Consider the following 25,865-nt stretch of genomic DNA (forward strand, 5'->3'; position numbering starts at 1 on the left):
CCCCTTCCAAGCAATCTACAATGGGCACTTATAGTACAACAAAACTAAGATGCTACACTCTGAAGTACATGTGTCATGCTCCAAGGTGATGTTGTGCACCATAATGGCTCCAAGGTGACGTAGCTATGCAAGGCAAGTCCACATCCCTCCATCACAAGCCTCCCTGGACTCCATTGGTCCTCGCAAGCAAAGTACTCCATAGGGTCATTGCCCCTACAAGAATATAATTGAAGCCCCAAGTGTGCTCAGCCATCTCCAATCATCCAAACATGAATCCAAGTTCCCACATGCCAACTAGGACCTGATGCCCTCCTCCAAGCTAAACAATGCTCTTCATCCCATGTAGGGCACTATTGAAGCAAGTGGATCCTTCATTGGGCCCCAATGAAGGGCATCCAGCAAACTATCAAGAAAACTCCAAATTCTAAGGGAAAAACAATATGCCATCAACCATCTAAGGCCATGCATCCATTGAGCAAGCTATCTCAACTCTACAAATCCATCAAGGACTACCTCTCACTTTGGTCCTCGCAAGCAAAGTACTCCATAGGGTCATTGCCCCTACAAGAATATAATTGAAGCCCCAAGTGTGCTCAGCCATCTCCAATCATCCAAACATGAATCCAAGTTCCCACATGCCAACTAGGACCTGATGCCCTCCTCCAAGCTAAACAATGCTCTTCATCCCATGTAGGGCACTATTGAAGCAAGTGGATCCTTCATTGGGCCCCAATGAAGGGCATCCAGCAAACTATCAAGAAAACTCCAAATTCTAAGGGAAAAACAATATGCCATCAACCATCTAAGGCCATGCATCCATTGAGCAAGCTATCTCAACTCTACAAATCCATCAAGGACTACCTCTCACATGCCAATCCATCTCAAACCATCCAAGTGCTAAACATACACCATGTACCACAAATCTCATGAAGCACCCCAAGCATGATGTAAAAACTTTCAGAGTAACCCCTGAAAGTCAGCAGTTGAACTAGCAACCTTTTTGTGACCTAAGGATAAATATGAAAGAAAATACTCTTGTTTAATTCTATAAATTATAAAATCTAGTCCACATTTGATTTTGTGGAGGCAAACTTAATTCAAGCAATTGCACATTGAGAAAAAGTTATGGTTTATTAGTAACTTCGGAATGGAATGCAAAAAATTTAAATGAACTACTATGTTTTAAAATGAGCCTCAATTAAAAAAAAACGCATGAAATTAGTTTGAAAACTTTAATTAGCTACTTTAGGGTATTACAAAGTTTAATATTAGCAAGATAAGCATCTCTATGATTAGTGGGAGCAAGTCATATTTTTAGATCAATGTCACTACATTAGGTAAATCCTTAATAACATCAAATGTTCGTGGAACTTTTAATCAAACTAGCATTGACCCATCTTAAAGATGGAATTAAATAAAATACGAGATGAATCACATTTCACGTGTTGTCAATCCTAATATTTTTGCATCCTGAAGAACCTTTCCAAACCAAAAAATGAGATGCAAAACATTGGGATTCCCAACGGGCTTTCCACCACCTCCTCTACAGATTTGAATGGAATTGTTTTATATCTCTCGTTTCCTTCCATTATATTTTCTAGATCTATAATTCTCTCAAGATTTTTGTATCACATGAATGTATCCATTTTTTTCTGCAACCATTTACATTGCAGAAAAAATTGGATAAGAAAATGGCAATTATGGACATAAAGATGGCAGTCTTGAAGCTCAGATTGAATGAAGTGGAAGCATCCCCAAACAAAGCAAGCGCGCTCGAGCAGGAGGAGCTGGAACATAATGAAGACAACCCAAGGGAAAAGGCCAGACAACCAGATGGTCAAGAAGCAGCGATGGGAAAAATGGACACAGCAGCAGAAGTTGGGCCATCTCAGTAAGAAAATTTCAAGCTTCGAAAAATGTTTAGCGAATGTGTTTTGTATTTAGGAATTTTTTGTGAAGGAAGTATTTGGGCACAGAGCTCAATCTCTACATGTCCCATCCCCTATGAAGGCCTTTGGGAGGATTTATTCATACTTCTAGGTCGTCTCATTTAGATTCCATAATGGTGTAACCTTGGGTTTCCTCTCAACCCCAAATGGCACAACCTCAGGTTTCCTCTCAACTTCCACCCCCCTAGAGACCCTTGCAGCATTGTTGATCTACGATATAGGGTGTACAGCCCTAGACCAGCAAACAGTTCAACTGTGGGTTGTCCTAGAGTCTGGCTTACCCCATTAAGCATAGTACTCCTCAAGTTCGTTTGAGCAACCAAGGTTCCATCTAAATTTTCTTTCACGTGGCCTTGGATGTTAGGAGAGCTAGGCGTCCTCACTCTTGTGCCCTCCCTAAAGATCTTGAAGCGAGGCCCTCTCAGCCCTGACCACTCCCTGTAGGACATCATCTACCAGTGCATTTCCCTTTCACAATTATTGATGACTCCAATTAGGAGGCTATATCAAAATCCAATCAATCATCCTTGCCAATCGGCTTTGGCAGTCCTTGACAACCTCTCTTCTGCTCAACACCAAGACTCATCAGTTTCTAGCATTGTTCTTGTTATTGGACATTATTTATATCTTCTCTTAGCTCCACATTTAGCTTTTAGCTAGATACCTACTTAGTTCTTTATCTCTTTCTGCTTTCAGTATTGATTTAGGAGCTTCTTTTGCACTCCCGCATTGTACCTATTCCATTGACCTGCTTTTGTTGTCATTTGCTGGGCATTTAATAAAATTTTCATGTCTTATCTTACATGTGTATGTTGTCTCGTGTTCATTCCAGTTGCACGGGTGAATGCAATATATGATCATTGGCAAGTCCTGCCTCATATCTGTATTGATGATCTATGATCTCTGATGGGTATCATCCCTGGTTTATGGGTTGCTTATTTTTCTAGTGATACTAGATAATAAATGTTGAAGCCATATGTGGTCGCCTATCTCAAATTTTGTAAATATAAAATATACCATTGTATGACAGGCATTAAAGGAGTAGCGAACCTTTTTTCATGTTCAACCTCCTCTCTGCCATAGAAATTGCACTATTCATTCACAGCACCGTGTTATAGGGCAGTCAATTCCAATCTTGCAATGTGAATTATGTGAACCAGTTACTATCTTTCTCTTCTTTACATCAAAACTCACGGTTCTTGACCTATAATTGTGAATAAAAAAATATGAAAATGGGTTTCACCTTAGGCACCAAGAGTTACAAGGTGCATTCTTCAGCCTTAGTGGGGATCATGGTGATCTATCAATTCTTTGTGAGTGCACCTGTACAATGGTGCATTCAATCTAGACGGTACATTGGGCGCATTAAATCTGGACAATGGACCCTGGCCCAGACCCATCTGAACCTAAGGCCTGATATACACTACAATGGTCCGAAGTTTAAGGTTGCACATCTCAGAGTTCCGTATTTTTTACCCAACCAGTCGGGTGGACTTGGGATATGAATCCTCGAGCATCGCAACCTCCGGGTGCATCTGAGACCTTGGTTTGGATGGGTTTAGGGATGAGACACATGCCCCTTGACCTATGACTGTAATTTATAGTGAAAACAAAAAACATATCAAAATGGATTTTAACTGAGATTAATCTGTAGTTCAATTGCCATATAGATTGATAACAGGATCTCGTATTATAATGAGAATACAAACATTTTAGAACCCAATAAGACCATGCTATAGATCAATTCTAATTTGTACCAGGAAACAATTAGCTTACTTGTTTGAATAGTTCGAGTTCATTCCCTATAGGCTGGAGCTGTAGATCCTTATCGAAACAATACACATGCACTCTGCTACCCGAACTCCCCGCATCAAACACAACTGCGTACTTCCTAGATCTGTCATCCGACGGGAAACTCTCGGGATGGGAAATTTCTCCATCGTGCAACATGGAGTTCATCTCGACGGGAACCCGGGGCATGAGAAGCAACACGAACGACATGAGAAGAAGAGGAACGGAGACCACAAAGATAACGCCCCTGTACCTGTACATCTTCTCTGTCACCGTCTCCTGCCGCATTCTCTTCATCTTCTCCTCGAGATCGGTCTCCTCTCCGTCAGATGACAGATGCTGGTTCTCCAGCTCTATTGACGAGCTCGTACGATAACGGATCTGGGTATTCAATGGCGGCTTGAAGGCCTGCAATGCCCCCTCCGCAGACTCCAGCTCGACCGATTTAACGACAAGGGAATTAGAGTATGCGTTGCCAGAGAGAAATTTCCAAATTTTTGACGGAAAATGGAATTAATCGAGACGGGAAAAAGAGCTGAATGCAATGTGCTCTCCTGCTGTTGATCCCGCAGCCCGCTACTCTTCCTCTGCACCGAAGAGGACGACGAGAAGGCCAAATTCATCTCCGTCGAATGTATATATATATCAATGGGCTGTTTGAACGATCTTGGCATGCGTGTAGTCGTATATATTGTTTGTTTGTTACGTAAGTCGTGGACTGGCCGCACTAGGCCCTGGGATTAAGTGCAGGAAGGTTCATTGGTTGTCCGAACTTGGCATAAAATGTTGAAGGGCAGTGAGGAATGATAAGGAATAAATTTGTATAAATTTCTCGTTTATTGAGTTGGGAAATTCGACTTTCGGTATTGTGCGGAAGGTTCATTGCTTTAGAGTGTAGAATTAGTCCTCTATGGGGTGAGATTTAATCAAAATTTCGGAGAGGACATTTGGAATGCAATGTTTTATTTTTTTAATTTTTTTATTTGTGGGTAAATAGTTTTACTTTGAATTGGGATTAGTATAAATGATATGATATGATATGATATTTTAAGGTGTACGAGAATACACAGAGTTTATGAGACTATTAGTTCTTTGTTTTTCGCTTTTTGTAATTCAATCTTTTTCTGATTCAAATTGTTGATGAACTCATCCAACCTTCCAACAATCCCCTCGCTAAAAAGACAATGCCAAGAAACCGATACTAACATGTTCTCATAACTTTCTCTGATGTCTTTGAATGCATCACATTCCAAAATGAAATTTTTTTCCGATTCCACAGTCCCGGACGTGCAAAATGTACACACCCGCTCTTCTCAAGCTTCTTTAGGCCTTTTCCAACGTCCTTTTTGACACCGAAGTTGATGTGAGTTGGTCCTTAATTGAGAAATAAGAACCTTTGCCCTCCATGAATCTAATGAACTCTTTTTGTTGTAGATCACACGTAGGGTTGAATTCCTCAAACTAATATTTCTTCTTTCTACCCCTCTTTTCCCCATACTTTTTTACAAAACTTCTTCGTAACAAAATCCTTTAGCTCCTTGCTATTTGTAGGACAAGCATTAAGGTAGATATTCCATTTTTGCATCCATGTGTAGTTTTGTTTCATCCATGTTTTCTTTCTTTCACTCATGCCTTCATTGAAGATAACATTATGTCATCTACCTACTCTCATTTGCTCAAATTTTTTTAGATATCTTATGAGTTGCACCATAGCAATTGCTTCAATCGGAGTTGCTCCTATTTCACTTAACATTATCTCATAAGGTACTAAACTTTTTATTTTGAACTTGCTCATGATCAAGCGTTTTTGGATTTTCTCAATTTGTTTCCATTTTGAGACAGGAGTGCTGCTAGCCCATAATTCACATCCATATAGCATCATTGGACAAACTAGGAGTCCAAAAAGCACTTTAATTGTTTTCCAATCCCATAACTTTGTCTCTCTACATTTGTTTTGAAGAACATATAATGCTTTCCACCCTCCTAGACTTCTCTTCTTTCTACAATCCTCCCAATTGAGTTTGTTGTTGAAATCAATCCCAAGGTACTTGTATTCATTTACTTCTTCAAGAATGTTATCTTCAAAGAAGAAAGTATGTTGGCTCTGCTTCCTTTTATTAGAGAAAATCATTATTTTGGTCTTGCTAGTATTGACTTGCATCCCCACTACTCTACAAAAATGATGAAGGGCATATAAGTGCATTTGCAATCCATGGGTTGATTTAGAAATCAATACAATATCATCAGCATATAAAAGAAGCTTTATCACAAACTCCCCCAACCGAAAACCATATCCACCTTGCAGATTTAGCCACTCTTCCAATTTATCAATATATAGACCAAAAAGAGTAGGGGATAGAGGGCAACCTTGCTTGACTCCAATGTCACTTCTAAAGCTTTCTGAAATACCTGTTGAGATTCTAATTATGAATTTCACTTCTTCATAAAGTCTTGGACAGCAACTCTATAATGCACAGGAATTTCAATTTCTTCCATTCTACGCCACAACTTATCCCTAGGGACTGTGTCAAATGCTTTTTTGAAGTCAACAAAGCAACAAAATACTTCTTCTTTGTCCTCCCAAACCTTTTCAACAATGTGTCTCAACTTGATACCATGATCCACTGTAGAATGTTTCGGCCTAAAACCCGCTTGTCCTCTTACCCTCTTTTCTTTTACTTCTGCCCACTTACTAATTTTGTCTTCTACTACGCTGTCGAAAAGCTTTACAAACAAAGGATTGATCATAATTATTCTATAGTTGGATGGATTATTAATGTCTCCACTTTTAAAAAGGGGTATTACTAGGTTAGTTGTCGAGTCTCTTGGAAATCCTTGCTGAATTATGTTGTTGAATATTTCCATGATGTGCGGTGCAAGAGCGTTCATTCCCCATTTTAGATACTTTGCTTGAAGTTCAACCAAGTCCTTTGCCTTTCTTGTTTTCAGCTTCTTAATTCCATTCTCCGCCTCTTGTAGTGTGAAGAGCTTTGAATTTGTGGTGATCCTATGGGGGGGCTCCACCTCATATTCTTTCCCATAGAGTTACTTTGCATATTGTTGGCTTATTGGGCCCTGACCCAGTTTCGAAAGAGTTTTAGCCAAGTAAATCCCGCACTACTGGCCCTTGCGGCAACAATCCATGGAGCGCGGACTGAAGTCTCACCCGAGGTAGTATGGGAGGGTGTTGGAACCAGGTTTCCGCACCCTAGGGATGTCTTGATGAGGTTTGGAGGGGTCGCAAACCGAACTATGCACTCACGCTACTCTGCGCAACTATCTAACCTTCGCGAAGATCCGCGACGTGGTGTTTCCTAAATTCTTATTATTATTGCAGTTATTACAGATCTGATCTATTCCTTAAGGTTTTTAATCGAGCATTCAACAGTAAAACTAGCGCATGCAACCATAGATCTTAAAGATACGCATAAAACCTTAACATAAGCATAAACATATAGATCTGCAATCAAATGCACAATATTTTAGAATCACTTAACTTTATTAATGCCCTTTATCCGGTTATAATCAACTTCCTGCCCTGTGCACATAGCTGGAGTGGTCCGCGCACACAGCTACGAACTCTAACCAAGCCTCTGCGCACATAGTTGTGGAGCCTCTATCTCCTATTACAACCCAAACTTGCACTTCACAAACACCCATATTACTTCTATTACCAAAAAGCTACCTTACACTTAGAGCCTTGCTCTTATTTATACATTCCCATGGTCTGTGGACAATGGGCAAGCCGACACATCCTAGATTAACTTATAATATTTTAGGGCAGACTACCCTTGGACTTGACCCATTACAATTCGTGCTTTGCGCACTTCGCGAAGCTTTTACAACAAAATACCCAAAAATGTGGGCTTCAAGCCCCAAAATTGTTACGCGAGGAATCTGCTGCCCAAGAGGCCCCCAACACAATCATCATGACTCGTCCCGAGTCACTCGTTGGTGCGGCGAGACGCACTGCCAAGGCTTCGCGGTCCACCATCCCTTTGAGTGACATATTGTGCCTCATTGTTCCAACCTTGCTTCTTGCAATGCTTCTTCAAGCTCCTACTCCATTGCCCCTACTAGTTCGCCTAACCGATGATGCTCATTCTGCTCTGCTCAGTTAACACAAAGCGGCTCCTTATAAGATTTTAGCTCTCGCTAAGATGCTAGAGTCATGAACTCTTTGTGCAAGTACATAAAGTTTACAATTTCTGGTCCTATATACTCAATATCTGTTGCAGCTTGTGTTGCATTTTTGCAAGAGAGATGTTGTTGTCCGCGAGATCCCAATCTTCAAGGCTCATCAGAAACGAACTTTTAAGAAAAATTTCGTCATTTGTCTCAAAATTCACCATCTTTCCTGTAGCTTTCATAGATCGCTTGCCAGACCATGGTTTATGGAGCAGCCTCCAGACTGGTCCTGCTACTTGTCTGAGAATTTCCGGTACATCTCGCACCGCTGGCGTTGAGCTCAGCATGGCGCACCTGGCTTTCGACATTGCACTATCCAAAAGGTCCTACGTCTCCTTTGAAAACAGCTGGCTTACTCGCCCACCATCGAGGTTCAACGGTTCCATATCTAGTGGGGGGCACAATAACTTCATTCTCCAGATACTACAGTTTGTTTGGTGGATGCCCCACTGTGATTTATAGGCCTGTGGAAATTCAAATTCAATCGTTCCCTCCTTTGTTGGCCCATTAATGCTAGATTGACCATAGATCGTTCCAAATCGGGCTTATACTTCGTATCATAATTGCCCATTGCCCGCTCTTTTTCTCCATAACTCGGACATCTTGTCATGAACAGTGACGACAACGATCACTTCTGTGCTTGTCCACGCAACAACGTAGCCCCTTCTGTGCAACCGCGACCCTTGTGACATACCAATTCTACACGCACCCATGTTGTCGCGCAGCTCCCTCACAAACTGCTTTATCGTCTCGCGCTCTCTTTCAACTGCCCAGAGCGGTGAGACTGTACTTTGGTCAGTTAGTCAGGTAGTCGACCCATCCGTGTAGAGCTTCAGGGGACTGCCATTTACCCTTCCTGGGAAGGGCTCTCCATTAAGCTTGTCGAGCTGGACTGCGCCTCCATCTGTGACTTCTTTGACTACATATGGTCCTAACCAATGCATCCGGAGTTTTCTAGGGAATTTCTCGAACTTGCTGTCATACAGCAATACTAAATCGTTTTCTTTGAATGTGCACAACTTGATATGGCGATCATGCCAAGCCTTTTCGCGCTGCTTCTGTACCTGCTAATGGAATCCCGCCAGAAACCATTCCTCCTCTAGTTCTTCCAGTTGCGCGAGCCTTTCTTCCAATGCTCCATGGTCTGCCATGCCTGTCATTGCTGCTATTCACAAACTGGGTACAATGTATTCCATTGGCATGATGGCTTCTGTGTCGTAGACTAACCGGAAAGGTGTTTGACCCATCAATTTCTTGCAAGTGGTTCGGTATGCCCATAGCACAGCAGGTATGCACAAATCCCAATCGTTTCGTTGCGCGTTACAGATCTTGGTCAACGCAGTCTCTAAAATCTTGTTGAAAGCTTCGACTATCCCATTCGCTTGCGGATGATACGGCGTACTTTGTTGATGATATACTTTGAATTCCTCAGTGAGTGCACTGATAGTTTCATTTAGGAAGTGTGTTCCACGGTCGCTCATTAGAATTTTTGGGCATCCAAATCATGTCAACACATTCTCGAACAAAAATTTCGCAGCTGTAGCAGCCGTGTAGTCCTTAACCGGTTGTGCTTCTGCCCATCGAGTCAAGTATTCTGTCACGGTGATGATATGGCGTGCACCCGTCTTTCCTTGAGGCATGATGGGCCCCACAAAGTCAATCACCCATTTTTCGAACAATTGTAGCGTCATCTGTGGATTGAGCAGCATTTCGTCCCTTTGCAATGGTTTCCCAATCCGTTGACATACATCACAGGCCCGACAGTATGCTTTTGAGTCTTGATGTAGAGTTGGCCACCATAGTCCGGTGCTAAGAATCTTCGGTGGTGTTGCCCTCCCCACATAATGTCCTCCTGCAACCCCTTTGTGTGCTTCTGCGAGGATCTATCCTCGTTCAAATTCAAGTACATATCTTCATAATATTTTGTCATTTCCCATTTTGTAGAGGTGCCCCGTAATAACCACGCATACCACCAATTATTTCTTCTGCTAGACTGAATACCCATGTGGCACGGTCCCTGTGGTTAAGAAGTGGATTATATCCTCGAAGTGGCCATCCGCAACGTGCACTGCATAGAGTTGTGCATCAAGTAGTCCTTCCTCCAAATTTGTTGGCTCCTCATCGTTCTCAATTCGGGACAGGTGATCTGGGCCTGCGTTTAGGCATCCTGGCTCTATGATGACCTTGAAATCATATTCTTGAAACAGTAACAGCCATCTACAAATGTGCCCCCCCCAACACAGGCTTGTTCACCAGGTATTTCAACCCAGAGTGATCAGTATACATTTTAAAGTGCCCACCGAGTAGATAGTGGCAGTATTTCTGGAGCGCATATACCATCGCCAATCCCTCGTGCTCAATAGTGGAGTAATTCTTTTCTGCTTTAGACAATCATCGACTTGCGAACGTGATCAATTAATCAATGCCTTCCACTCCTTCCTGCATGAGTACAATGCCCAGCGCGATACACAAAGCATCAACGTGTACATGAAATTCAATGTCCCATTTTGGGAAAACCAAAATGGGGGCGGATGCCATCTTTTCCTTTAGAATCTCCAAATTCTTCTTACAGTCATCATTCCAATAATATGTAGTGTCCTTTTTCAACAATTGTTCCATTGGTGTCGTGATTTGTGTGTAGCCCTTAACAAACTTTCGATAGTATCCAGTGTGTCCCAACGTGGTACGAAGTTGTTTGACACTGCGCGGCACTTACAGATTGAGTATGACAGTAATTTTCACAGGGTCCACCATGAAGCCTTGTCTGCAGACTACATGGTCGAGCAAGTTGCCAAAAGGGACGAGGAATGTACACTTTTTAAGATTTAGAGCAATCTGGTATCGTCGACACATATCCAACATCAACCATTGTTGCATGTTTCTTGACTATCCCAAATACAGTCCAATCATCAAAATAAACCTCCAAAAACTTATGAATGAATTCTTTGAACACAACCACTACTACACGTGAAAATATCGTTGGCGCGTTCTTCAACCTGAAGGGCATAACAATATACTAAAAACATCCCCATTTGACCACGAAGGTGGTCTTGCTCCTATCTTCTGGCGCAATGTTGATATGATGGTATCCCGAGAACCCATCCGTGAACAAGTACGCTTCATGTCCACCAACATTCTCCAGGACTTAATTTGTAAACGGGGTCGGGAACGGGTCATGAATGCAGGCATCATTCAATTTTCGGAGGTCCACATAGATTCGAATTTTGCCCTTCTGTTTTTCTCTTGTACTATCATAGGACTCACCCAGTCAGACTCTTCCACAGGTTCAATAATTCCTGCTGCAAGCATTTTGTCCAATTCTTTACGGACTTTTTCCTTATACTTCGGATTCAAACAGTAAGGACGCTGCTTAACTGGCTTCACGTCCGGCTTCAGAGTTATCTTCATCATCCCCAGGTCACCAAGAATCCCCTTTAACTCTGTCATTTTGGTCGAGAATAAGTCTTGATATTCGCGCAGTAACTCAACGACTTTATCCACCATGGCATCATCCCAATAGTCCCCCAGGGTCACGTACTTCGGCTCCTCATCTGTACCAATGTTTACCTGTTTCGTTTTTAGTGGCACTGTGATGTCGGGGTCCTCGATCGATGGTCCTTGAACTTCGCGGCTCCCTTCTATTTCTGGGATGTTAATGTTTCGGGGGTCATCATCATCATCCTTCGCTTGCATGTTGTAACATTCTAGGGCATGGCTTAACTGATGTGACCATTCTGGTTGAACGATTTCTTCTGGTTCTTGTGGTAATTTGAAGATAGCGGCTTTCACAATTTGCAGCGCATCGTCAACAGTATCCATCCATTGGTCTTCAAATAAGAATATTAATAAAAACCCTTCACGCAAGATATCCCATTCGCCCGTACCATGTCGAAGCTCTGTCTCAGTATACCAGTTTCTGGGGATGACATCCAGGGTATGATAAAATAAATGTACCTAGTCAGGCTGGGGCTCCTCACCATAGGCTTTGGTCCATTTTGCGAGCTGCATGCACGGGTCATCGCGTCCATCATATTTCTCGGTTATTCATAGTTCCAGCTTCCCAAACCTTAATTGCATCATCCTTCTACAATCATACCAGCTTTCAAAATTCCCTTCATGTGTTTCCCACCAACGCGCAGGTGTTGGGCGCAGCACCCACTTTAATGCATCGAACCTCTGGTGCTCTAGTACTGCACTCTCAAACTTGTTCAAGAATTCGTCCACTGTTGTTAGTCCATCATATGTTGGTAGATCCCGAGCCTAGGTGGTTACATAACGCAGTGATTTGGTCATCATATTACAATTTAGCGTCATCACTTCACTCAACCGATTGTGCCATCGCTCATCGTCTTCGTTGGACTCCGACAAGTAGGATTCTGCATGCTTCCACGGGGTCCTTTCATCTGTAGTAGGATGTATCCAATCCTGGTTCCGCGCGGTTATTTTGTAGATACAATCTAGCTCTTCGTCGATTCCGTCGTCGCGCACGGGTTCTGTGTAACGCTGTCCTTCAACGGGATCCATTGGAACTATCACGCGTAGGGACTTTGTTTCAAAAATCATTTTCCGCTTCTTTAGATTAATGACTCCATTCATATCCGTTGCCCAGTCTATTCCGAGTAATGCGGGGTAAGGGTTACTATCATCCACAATTTCTATTACCTCGAAATCTATCTGCGTGCTCGCGCCATCGATATCCACTGTTACTCCTGTTAATCTTCCCATGGGCAAGATCTTTTGTTGGTTCACCATCCGTAATTGAATGGGAGACCACTGTAGTGCGAGCCTGCCCATGCATTCCCAAGTCTGCTTTGGTAATACGTTCGCGTCCGACCCCAGGTCTAAGATTACTTGATCCATCTCATATTCGCCAATTTGTGCTGTCAACCGCATTTCCCGTCTGGTGCATAGGGCATGCTTCCCCATTTTTCAAACTACACAAAGCTCCCCTAACCCTGTGCACCTAACGATCAATTCTTGTAGTCCTTTAGCTACCTTAATATCACGCAACAGTTTCATACATGTCTCTAAAAAGGTAGTTAGCATCGAGGGATCCATATCCATCTCTAGTTGATCCCCACCACCTGAAGTAGAGACCTCCGCGAAGTTCTTCTTAGCTTCCATAAACATTTCTTTTGTGCGGTCCAAGTCAAATTCAGGTTCCTTTGCAGGAGCCTTATGTACCCAGGTGTCTTCTTCAGGCTTCTTCCCCTTATCTTCCCCTGTGGTCACGCCACTCCTGAGCATCATGTTCACGTTGGAGTCCTCTTCGCGCAGTTCAAACCTCATCATTTGGATGTTTTGCGACGAAGTGGGCTACAACACCCCTTTTTCGCGCATTTGTGCGATCAGCGTTGGACAATCTATCATTTCATGATCAAGCTGTTCACAGTACGGGCAAGATAATCTCGTCGGGTTGGTACAATCACGAGCGTAGTGCCTAGGGCCTCCACAGTTGTAGCAAATTAACTGTTTGCGCCCTCGTCCTGGTCCCATCCCTCCTCGCCCTTGGAAGCCACCTCGCGCTATTGTTGCAGCTGGATCGAGGCCTCGCGTTTCTGTCTACATTCGATAGGCTGGGGTCCTATCCATCATTAGTCCATAGCTTCGACATGTTCGCTCATCGTGACCCACTGATCTACAAAAATTACAGTACAGTTGTTGCGGAGTCTGGGTATATTTCTACAGCATGTGACAGTTATTCGTTGCGTGCTTCCCTCTTACCTGAAAAATTGCGCACCAAAGAGCGGCGGATGCACTTGGACCTGCCTGCGCCTCTGGTTTCAATGGCATTGGTCCCCCTCCTGCCAAATAGTTCGCGAATATAGGACAATGATCCTTATCGTGACCCTAGCCCTTACATTTTATACACCACACTTCTTCGCATGCCTCTGGCCGGGGCGCCCTATCCTGCTTCAAACTCTGCATCTCTAAGCATAGGTTTGTAGTTGCATGTGGATTTGTTGGACTCCCAACCTCGGATCCTGTATCGGTGTTTCATGCAACCTCATCGCCATTTCCAATGCCTCTGCCTGGGTTGAGAGCTTCTATTGTGACAGTGTTGTCCTCAGGTGTGGTGTCAAAGACGCCACAAACCACACGCGGTGTTGTGCATCCGTCAGTGTCATATTAGCCTCGCGGATCGTACTTTTCAGCCTTTGATCTAGATCCCAAGGGGTTTCACCTGGAAGCATCGTGATCTCCTTGAATCCTATAATCAACTGTGTCTTTGATTTTGGTCGACTAAACTCTTTGTTCAATGCACTTTGGATTTCTGCTATTCCGACATTCGGGTGATCATTTGAGTGTTTGATATACCAAGTCAGCGCGCGATCCTGCAGCGCACTTACCAATGTGGCCTTTTTAATGTTATCATCCGTAACCCCATGCGCTTCCCATACTGCTCTTACTACGAACCAAAACTGATCGGGATCTTCGTTCCCTACTCCTCTGAATATAGGCAACTTGATCGCGCTCGCCATGCTAAACTGTTGGTTTGGTGGAGGCAGAGTGGGCGAAGTTGGAGGCGAAGAAGGTGATGGGAGTGGTGGTGTTAGTGAAGATGATAACTGCGAAATGCGTTGCCCGATCAAACTGACCGCACTCCTTGGAGAAACCCAAGCGTGCTCTTCCCCACTCGCTCACGGTGGTGAAATTAAAGGACTATTTCCTAACCCTTTGATCCCTTTGAAGCTCCTTCCGCTTCGCATTGTTCCGCTCATTAATGTATGTGCATCACTCATTTTTCACATAACAACATTTTAATCCAAGTATTCAAAGACTTGATGTACTTACCTCGCGGTCCTTTGAGAAAACGTCTTTCGGTTTCGTTGTAGCTGACAGTTGTGTCTAGCGCAAATTCAGTGATAAACTCTCCTATTATCTGATCCAACCAATGACCTACGACCCACACGATCTTAGCTTCAGACGCTTCTATCCTGCGCACTAACTCCGGAGTCCACACTATCGGCTGATCAAGCTTGCACCTTCCTGTGCTATCTGCTAGCCTCGCAATCCACTCATACAGTTCTAACGAGAAGGACGTGAAGAAGATCTTGTGGATTTCCGTGTATATGTGGTGATCCAGCCACCTCTTCTCAGATATCTGCGGGGTTTTGTTTTCCTGTACCACGAACTCGTGAAGCTTCTGATCCAACCAATCTTCAATCTCTTTCTTCGTAGGGTTCCAGTGTTCCGACATCAGACATCCCTTAGGCAGATCTCGGTCCTGGCAACAGAACCATTTGTTGGCTTATTGGGCCCTGACCCAGGTTCGGAAGAGTTTTAGCCAAACAAATCCCGCACTACCGGCCCTTTCGACAACAATCCATGGAGCGCGAACTAAAGTCTCACCCGAGGTAGTATGGGAGGGTGTTGGAACCAAGTTTCCACACCCTAGGGATGTCTTGATGAGGTCTGGAGTGGTTGCAAATTGAACTACGCACTCGCGCTACTCTGCGCAACTGTCTGGCCTTTGTGAAGATCCGCGACAGGGTGTTTCCTAGATTCTTATTTTTATTGCAGTTATTACAGATATGATCTATTCCTTAAGGTTTTTAATCGAGCATTCAACAGTTAAAACCAACGCGCGCAACCATAAATCTTAAAGATACGCATAAAACCCTAACATAAGCATAAACATATAGATCTGCGATCAAATGCACAATATTTCAAAATCACTTATCTTTATTAATGCCCTTTATCCAGTTATAATCAACTCCCTGCCCTGCGCACACAGCTACAGGGGTCCGCACACACAGCTACAGGGGTCCGCGCACACAACTGCAGAGCCTCTCTCTCCTATTACAACCCAAACTTGCACTTCATAGACTTAGATCTACTATCACGTTCAGACACCCATATTACTTCTATTGCCAAAAAGCTACCTTACACTTAGATCCTTGCTCTTATTTATACATTCCCATGGTCCACGGACCATGGGCAAGCCGACAAATTCTAGATTAACTTATAATATTTTAGGGTGGACTACCCTTGGACTTGACCCATTACATTTCGCGCTTTGCGCACTTCGCTGAGCTTTTACAGTAAAATACCCAAAAATGTGGGCTTCAAGCCCCAAAACCGTTATGCGGGGTATTCGCTGCCCAACACATATTCAAACCATTGATTGGCTGTAATATTATTTTCAATTTTCTTCTTCCCTGGTTGCAGTTCTTGCCAGAAAAGCTTTGGATTATTCTTGCTTAAATATATTAACTCTTCTCTCCTTGTTTGCATGAACTCATATTTTTTCCTTTTTAGTATCTGCTTATACAACTTCACATTCATCTTCTCCTTATCAAACCAAACATTTACAGGAAAACAATTTGATTCTGATTTCCTATTTTTTGCTCTTTTGCACTTCTCAAGTGCACTTTGAATTATATTTGTTAACTCATGATTGTTGAAGCTTTTAAAACCAATTTTCTCCTTCTGAATTAATTTCTCTAACATTGTCTTGAAGATAGTACAATTTTCTTATGTTAGAAGAATTTTGCCCCTTGATAGTGATTGTCGAGAGCATTGGGATTTCCTCCTATTCTGTCTTTCTTCTAACCATGATAACCTTATATAAATTGCGTTGTGGTCTGATTTTAAGTCCCAAATATGCTCTCCAATACTAACTTCATCTATCTTTTCTATCAACCTTTGTGAACACATCACATAGTCCACGACACTTGCCCCACTGTATGTGATTGGAGAATGAATTATTTATTTATAATGGAATGTTATTTATTATCATTAAGTTTGTGTGAAGTTTGGACATCTTTTGAAATAGTTGATTCCCCCCAAAATGACTTATCTTCAATCTCTCCCCGTGAGGGATTAAACTCTACTCAACCAAGTGGTTTACATCTCATGGGTAGTTGGTGTTGGACCATGAATACGACCACTTTGTAGCACTTATTTCATCCATTTTTACTCTTCTTTATCATGTCATTTATTATAATTTATTATTTAAATCCATTTCATAATGATTTATGCTCTTATGAATGAATATTATTTCTTCTCCTTTATTTCTAATAAATTGATGATTATGCATGATTTTATCAATGATAGTTTTAATAAATTGGTTATAACATTATTCACCATTTTTAACCTCCAAGATAATTTCTAGATTGAAGATTTGACCATTAAAAGTGCCAACTCAGAAATTCGTTGGAATAAGAAGTGACAATTTTGCGGTTGAGATTCTGAGCAACTGAAGAAGAATCTGGAAAATCCAGAACATGGGTTTTGTCCAGAACGGACCCAATTAACTTTAGTTCATAACGGTTTGCCCAAATTCGATTTGTATTGAGAGAAACACAGGGTTCTTTGAGCACGTTTTTCTTAGATTTGTTATGTGGTCGTTTCCCCAAATCTCAGCTGCAAAGCCAAATTCGCCTTGCTCTTGTTGAAAGCTGGATGCAAATATATCTTCTTGTTGATCAATTGGTTGGAAACAATCCAATTTTGTAATAGAAACCATGTTGTAATTATCTCTATTGTAACTTCTCTATGCTCTCTCTTTATTTAAATCAAAACAGAGATCAAAGATGGGGATGGATGGATGGAAAATGATGGAAAAATGGTGGAGAATTGAGGATGAATTAGAGATTCAGAATTGGGGATGGCTAAGAGAATGGAGAATTGAGGATTTAGAATTAAGAATTCATGATAGGATAGGAGGAAGAAAGGATTGTTTCATGTTGTAAGTCTCAAAGCTTCAGCCGTTGTAATGATTTCACCATTTAATGATTAATACCTGATTTGGGAGTTGCTGTTCATTCTTTTCATCTGAAGTAACCCAGCAACGTCCGCTGGCGGCTAAGGGCCCAGCCTCTGGTGGAGTACGCTGCTGTTGTTTTGTATCATATTTTTGGTTTATGCATAGTTTGTATTATCAGCTTGAATCTGTAATCTGGTGTGTTCTGTTATCTTATATTGCAGCTCTGTTATATTTCATATATCGTTCTCTACAACAAGAAAGTCGTAATGTGCATTCTGATCTTATAACGTATTGCTATTCCTTTAAAGTCGTTAATATAACATTGTTGTTCTCTACAGAATGCTATTGTTGTTTAATTGCAGAGTAATCAAGTTGTAACCTTCTTAAGCTGGTATTACTGTATTTGTCTATGGTTTATACTTCATACGGTTGCTGTTCAATTGACATTGTGGTTCCATTATGAATTGTAATTGTTACCCTTTCTAACCAGGATTAATACTTACGGTACCAGATCAGATTACTATTAGGGTGTGCCGTGTGTTAAGTTATTATGCATTTGTATTTGGCTTTCAAGCGTTGTTCCGTATTTCATCATTAATCAATGTTGTTCTATTTCCGTGTGCTATTCGATTCATCCTTCAAGATAGAAGATTATTATTTGATTCCTGTAGGATACGATTGCTACATTTATTTTCTTAGACTAAGGTTTTGCTATTCATTATAGATTGCTATTAATTTGGCTTTGATGTTGTTCATTTTCATTAATTAGAGTTTGTTGTTCAGATTCCTTTAATTACAGTTTGTTGCCCATTTACTTCGTTGTTCATTTCCGTTGGTTAATTGCAAGAGTTTGCTTTTAAAGAGTTTTCCTAATTTACTTTCAATAGCAACTTTAGTTCAAATTCTATTTCCTTTTAATTGCTTTAATTCATGGCTGTCAACTGTAGAGAACATTGGTTACTGCTTCCTCATTCTCAGATTGATTGTCTTGTTCTAGTTTGATTTCAATTGTATCAATCTCTAGAGGAATGAGTTATTGCTACTATATCCTTGATTGATGTTTGCTGAGTGAATAGTTGAATTTCAGAGCATTTGAGTTTATGTTGTTGTAGTTAGATTTATTTTCAAGCATTCATTTACTTTTGTATTTTGAGCACTGTACTACATCTTTCATAACATTACTCTTGAGTAAATAGCCGCCTCAGACTGAGTACACTCTTGGAATAAAAAGTCGTCCCTGGGTTGACAATTAATGTGAAGGTAATTAGGAGTTAAAAAGACACCTTTTTATCGCACGACATTTTGGTGCCGTTGCCGGGGAGAGTGTAGCTATTTTTAAAGAGTAGTGTGCATCTGATGAGTGCCTATTGGGAAAGAATTGGGTATTAAAAACGGAAGGTAAGAACCTGCGTACAGGATCATGTAAAAGCCCTGCTCCCCCACCCGCTTTCCAACATAATTGTTAAAGAACTTAGGGTAAATGTTTGAATTTTTGTGTGAATGACTAAAAAAAAATAAAAAATAAAATTAGAAATTTTGAAAAGTAAATCTCATGATGTTTCTCAAGTGGTGATGTAAGCACCACCCATTTCACTAACCAATTGACAGGAACATTTGAAGAAGGAGCCTCAAAGAAACACATGAAGAACATCTTATATTATGGCAAGAAATGACTTACATTTCTACTTTTGAATTTCCTATCAAAGATCTAGGAGGAGTGACACAAATGCACATAATTCCCCCATCTTCTCTACCAAATTTTTATGGCTTGACAAATGAAGACCTGTTATAGACATTTTTGTGCCTTATAGCATGAAGCATGAAATGTCAATAATCTAAGGGATCCAAAGTCCCTAAACATGTTGTTACTACCCCTAGAGGAACAAGGTCAGCAAACCACAGCACTAAATATCAGTTCTCCACCTGAAAACACTCAAAAACAAGCTAATTCTGGATCATGTCAACTGCTCCACTGAGCATCTGCGCTGAATGTCAACTGCTCCACTGAGCATCTGCGCTGAATGTCAACTGCTCCACTCTGTACCTGTGTTGAATGTCAACTCTAATGAAGGCTACCTGCGCTGGGCGAGATTGGCCAAGTGGCACAGTCATTCCTCAATGTGTCAATGCCCAGGAAGCTTCCAAAATGACACTTGGATCAGGGAATTCGCCTTGTGATGAGTAAGAGGATCTAGATCTCCAAGTGGAAGCAAGAACCTCCAAGTGGAATCAAGAACTGAAGAATAACTGAAGTGGGAGAGGACACTAGTCAGCTTCATGCCAGCCTCAAGCTGACTCATCCTTTCTCCAAAACTCCTATATATAGAGCTCTCTCATGAGGTCTAAGGAGGCTGGAATCTTGTGAATGTAAGGAAGTGTTGTTGGTTTGAGTATAGAACTATTGGGTGATTTGCTTGAAGGAGGTGAAGAGGAGATTTCTTTCTGCTGGGAGGTGTTGCTGGATTGGGTCTCTTATGGTTGTAACACTCTTAGAACTTTACTTCTTCCATTAATAAAGCATTCGAGGTTCTTCTATATGCATGTGTTTCAATGGTGAATTGTTATACTTGTGTATTTGATTTATTCTAATCCTTGAATCAATTATGAATGTATGCTTCTTGTAGTTTCATTCTCTTGCTCTTTTGCAGGATCTTTGTGTAGCTGGGCCAGTGAAAGAGCAAGGAGCTGGGAGCAAGCGGCAAAGAGAGAAGATTGGATAAATCATTAGCGGAAGACAACGGTTAGTGGATCTCTTTCTCCTCTCTCTTACATCTCATAAAGAAGTAATCTTGAATAGCTTTGCATTCGGTTGTTGCTGAGGTACTATCACCCTTAGAGTGGGATAGGGTCATTCCGTATTGGATACTTTTCCCAACAACAAATTGGCGACTCCACTGGGGATCGTATCTTGTTGGTTGTTTGTGTTTTCTGCTATTCATTTCATAAACACAGGGAGTAACGAATCGAACTGCATTTGAATCTTTCAAATGCAAAGTAGAGGGCAACTACTCTAGCTCAGTTTCTGGGCATGTTTATGATTTGAAGAGCTGATCCACAAGGACTCTGAACAGCTCTTAGTGATAGATTTTCATCCTCCTTTTCATCCCTTAGTGTGTACTTGACTCATAGCTTATGATTTGGCCAAAAACTGTGAATTTTTTAGCAATCTATGACCCGGAAACTGAGAAAAACGAAAGTTTGTCTCTTCAGTGCAGGCACTGTGAAGGCAGTCTACATTTCAGCGCAGTTCCCGAAGGGGCTACCTGCGCTGAATGTCAAACTGACAGTGTACCACCTGCACTGAACCAGTTTTGCCTAGTGCTACTGGAGTTCCCTGCTGTTTATTGCCCTGTTTTCATCTTTGTTTTTGCAGCCTGTTGTCAGTCAATGTACCTATCTGAAACCAACTTTCCTTGCCACTATTCCGCCTCGGTTGTATAAAGAAACTATATTTGTTCTTTGTGTATTCCTTATATCATTTGCAGTTTCCCATAATGAAAGTGAACTAGTCTTGCTGTGACCTCTTAGATCTAGACCTGTGATAAGTGTCGTTTTGATCCTAAGAGTTAGTTTGTTTGCTGTTCATAGCTGATTGAGCTTTTGCTTTCGTCATATGGTTTGAATTTATATATTTCTAGTGTCGAAACAAGTAAACCTTAAGGTGTCTTTTGATTTTGGACAAGCTTGTTTGCTTTCACTTGAAATTGAATTCAAAGTTATACAACAGCTTTCTTTTTGTAATACATCAACATTAAGAAAGAGAAAAGAAATACCTGCATTTTGCATTTTGCATTTAATAAGTTTGTATGTTGATTTAGGGAAAAGTGCATTAGTGTATGCTCTATGATCTGTGTGAAAAGATGATGTCTTTCTTTTCCCTCAGTAGTTAAGATTTTCATAAGTCGAAAAGATTGAAAAAGCTTGCTTCTCATCTTAGACTGCATTTAGGAGTGTTACTATACATCTCGTGGTGATCCATAAAGGCAAACTGCTAAACAAGATCAACCTTAAAATAAATTGAATTTACATAACAACACATTGAAACATAACGCAAACACATAGAGGTCTAAGCTAGAGACATGTTCCGGCGTCGTTAAACGTGATATCTTAGCATTGAGTGGTTGGGTGATTCCTCCACGGTGAAGCGATAAGTATCAATACGGACTTGTGCTCCCACGTACCGTCGCGTATATATTGGGAGACCCCTATAGGAACAAAGCCTTTATCCATAGGAAGCCGTGTCGGCCGCCCTACTGATCACAATGCAGTGAACACAGCATTCACGAAGATCGACCACTCGTACCGTAAAACGTATTCTGTGGTTTTGCGAAAAGTTTGGCACACCCTCTGCCTAGAACTCCAGAGTAGTTTCTTTTGGCCTTTTTCGAACTCTATAACTGAAAAAGTCCACCCGAGCATTTGTCACTTCGAACTCGTTAAAACATCGAAGGAGACTAGAGTCATCTTTAGCTTTTTCTCGACTCTTTAAAAGTGAAAAAGCAAGTTGTGTCTAAGCGTCGTTAAAATTTATTTTAAACGGGATAATCATCACCATTCCCTCGTTGATCTTCGAAGTTAGTCTTTTGGCATCGTAAGTTCTTGTAGAACCGCTAAGAAATCTTTTGGATAGACTAGATATGTCTGAACAACCATCGACATCTAGGACTGTGTCACCCGACACAGCAGCGGCAGAGCCTCCTGCTGCTACTCCGACGATGTTCGCTGGTATACCATCTGTCCCGGCAAATTGTCAACAACAAGCCGGAGTCCAATCAGGGACGACGACATGGTTAGTTCCTATTTCTTCATCCGGATTATCATCTGGTATTTCTTGTGTTGAAACTCAACAAATTGATCCAATGTGTCTTCAAAGGCCAATTTACCCTTTAAGTACTGGATTTCCACCATATGGAGGGCAGTATGCTCTTTCATTGTTCCCTCCCAGAGAATAACCATATGGGAGTTTACAACAAAGTTCAGGTCAAACTAGAATTACATCCAGCGGTTGGGTACCAATACTGCCTCGACAACCAGGGGTTGTATATTCAATGCAACCAGTACACCCTGTGTCGGATATTTCCACCACACCTGCTATGGTGAATGCGTCGCTAGTACAAGCGCTACCTGTTGTATGTCAACCCCAAGTTTCTCAGGTTGCAATACAACAGCCTCTTGTCTCAACGACTCAATCACAATCTCAGGGTAGTGCCTCCTTATCTGGAGCGACTCAGGCTCAAACAAGTACTGTGACTCCTCATCTTAGTCAATCATCAAGTATTGGTCAACAACAAATGGTCCAACAACCAGAGCTGGTTCAATCTCAACAACCGCCATTCCAACAATCATATCAAGGACCTGAGCAACAAGTTTTTGTAAGTAATGGGCAACCATGCTATAATGGTTATGCCCATCAAACTTGTCAAAGTTGCCAGCATTATGCTGGTCTGCAAAGACCCATTGCTCAGGCGATACCATCTTATCCTGGATATGCTTCACCTAACTTGAACCAACAGTTTCCCTTTGTAGCAACTCTAGAATTACCAGATCTAAACCGGCTGACGAATGATCCAATTGCTTATGCCCCTTGGTGGCCAGCGATTCCGCATAAACTTCCGTCAGATATTCCTAAATTTAATGGAAATCCGGGTGAATATCCGTCGAATCATGTGATGACATTCCATCTATGGTGTTCATCAAACACCCTGAATGATGATTCGATAAGACTTCGCCTCTTTCAGAGGACGTTAACGGGTCCAGCGGCAAAATGGTACATTGAATTGCCTAGAGCTTCGTTCGACAACTTCAGTACCTTAGCCACAACCTTTTTAACCCATTTTCAATTACCGATAAGGTATGAAACGGGAATAGAACTCCTTACCAACTTCAAACAGACGACTGCCACCCACATATCTGATCATATACATGAGTGGCGACGTCGTCGTAGGACGGTAAAAACGTACGTTCCCGATCAGCTATTAGCTGAATGGTTTATCAAGTCATTACTTCTTGCCATCACGGAAGATGTGGCAAGGGGGGGGGGGGTTGTAACGAAAGAGCAGGTTATCGCTCGTGCGCAATATTTGGACTTGGTCTATACTCAGTCTGGCACGCTCTACGACAAAATACCTGACGCCCCTAGACCAGAATTCTCAATTCCTCCTCCTCCTAAATCAAACAATGGCTCTCACGCCGGCGATGGCGTGATTGGCAAGCACAAAAGTTATAGTCAAAATGCAAATGAAGAACTTCTTGCCTCAGAAGTAAATGCCATGTCGACCGACAAGGGCAAACAACTGAAGCAACCAGGGGGCAAGAAGAAAAAGAAAGGGAGAAAAAGGAAACCCCCAGCAGGGTGTCATATATGTGATGAGGATCATTGGACGAAAGATTGTCCACATATAGCTGAAGTTAAGAAACTCTTTAAGAGTTCAAAAACCCCAGCAGTATTGACTGATCCGTTTCCTAATCCAGGTCAAAATCTGGTTTCTAATCAAAATGCTTCCCGATCCCAAGTGCTTATGTTGTCTACCTCAAAGCAACAGAATGATGCTTTGACAAGGAATAAAGATTACGGGAATCCAAAGCTGTCGAACAACAAGGTTAATGAATGACCTAGTAGTTCAACGACAACTTTGACCGAAGTTGTGCCACCCATCGTTCCTGAGCCAACGATAAAGTCGCCAAAGGGAGTAGTACACAAATCGACATTTAATCCTCGTGCCAAAGGAGCACAAAATTATAATATAGTAGAGGACCTGGCCCAATCGTCGTCCACTATGTCGACACTTGAGGTACCACAAAATTGCCCCTCCCAAGAGCAAGCTTTATTATCAGCAATAGGTGGGATTGGCCCAATGGATTCCAATCTTGTGGCCTTTGATCATAAAGGATACGACCCTCAGTTATCAGCTCAACTAGCTTTCCTTATTCAAGTGAAAGCCCTCAACAAAACTGTTCATCGAACAATTATTGATGAGGGGGCATCTACATGTCTTATGTCGATGAGTTGCTGGAAAAATTTAGGCTCACCACCCTTGTCGAAATCGTCAACGATGTTAAAAGCATTTGATGGACGATCATACACTCCATACGGAATTTTAAGTAACTTGCAAGTTGAACTAGGGGGCAAAACAATAGGAATTGATGTTGAAGTAATTGATGGAAACCTCGATTACAATATCCTACTGGGAAGGCCCTGGATATATGCCATGGCCGCAGTTGTGTCGACCTACTTCAGGAAGATTGCATTTCCCTTTCAAGGAGGAATTACAGTCGTCGACCAACAAACTTTCCTCCCCGACAGTTCACAAGTTACGGGAAGCATTCCAATGATCCATGGAAGCGATCATTCGCTTCAAAATATTGGAGTAGGTCTCCTAAAAGACCCTGCCTTAATGGGTACTTTTGCCCTACCGCCTGCAAGAAATCTGGCGGAAGTGGCCACAGTGGAAACCTACAATATGAAATCTTCTATATCTAATGGATTCAGAAGATTCCTAAACATTTTGTCAGCATGGATCATCGCCCTAATGGAAATACTGTAAATACAGTGGGCTCCGAGGACGGTTCTTATCTCGTGTCAACCTCGTTAAAAAATGAAACAAGAAGTCAGAGGACGGTTCTTATCTTGTGTCAACCTCATTAAAAAATGAAACAAATCCCCTTTCTCAAAGGTAAACCTTCATTCCAACCACCGAGTTGAATGCAATGAAGCTTGGGGGGCATGCACCTCGATTTGCGTTAATATGCTGGGGGCATGCGAACTTATCACCGAGCAGTTTTAGCACACAGTTCATGCTCGTTAAAAAATAAACATAAGATTGAGCAGTGTTTTGGCGCATTCAAGCTCGTTAAAAAATGAACCCATCTCGGTAAATAACCATTAAGTATGTAACCTGATCAACCATAAAAGCCTTGGTCGTGTTTTGCACCTGCCACCTCCACTTTCATTTGGCCGATCGTTCACCTCCATATGATTGTTTACCCATTTTGAGGAACAGCTGCGAAGAGTGATTTCACTTAGCCATCCTTGTGACACTGCCGTGATTGGAAAATTCCAACCTGTACCTGGAATCTGCTGCTATCCATGTTTATCACTCGTTCCTCAAAAGACGAGTCTTCTTTGAGCTCTTTTCTCCTGACTCGTAAAATATGAAAAGTTTGCCGAGTTTTGGCCTTCCAGCGCGTTAAAGTGACCGGAAGAGCTATCCCTCCTCTAGATTTTA

At 41.9% G+C, this 25,865-nt stretch overlaps 1 protein-coding gene across 1 annotated transcript in view; it reads right to left on the bottom strand.

Annotated features, from left to right (window-relative positions):
• Positions 1 to 4,507, bottom strand: part of LOC149163761 (apyrase 2-like) — a 122,076-nt gene extending 117,569 nt beyond the window's left edge. Inside the window, exon 1 of the mRNA XM_089431852.1 lies at positions 3,726 to 4,507. Within this exon, the coding sequence (XP_089287978.1) occupies positions 3,726 to 4,037 (312 nt within the window). The 5' untranslated portion in view covers positions 4,038 to 4,507. The remainder of the gene's footprint in view (positions 1 to 3,725) is intronic.
• Between the last annotated feature and the right edge of the window lie 21,358 nt (positions 4,508 to 25,865).

The sequence above is a fragment of the Pinus tabuliformis genome, chromosome 5_1 (assembly GCF_031772625.1).
Source record: "Pinus tabuliformis cultivar Carrire ecotype Pingquan chromosome 5_1, CPIR1, whole genome shotgun sequence".
Lineage (NCBI taxonomy): Eukaryota > Viridiplantae > Streptophyta > Pinopsida > Pinales > Pinaceae > Pinus > Pinus tabuliformis.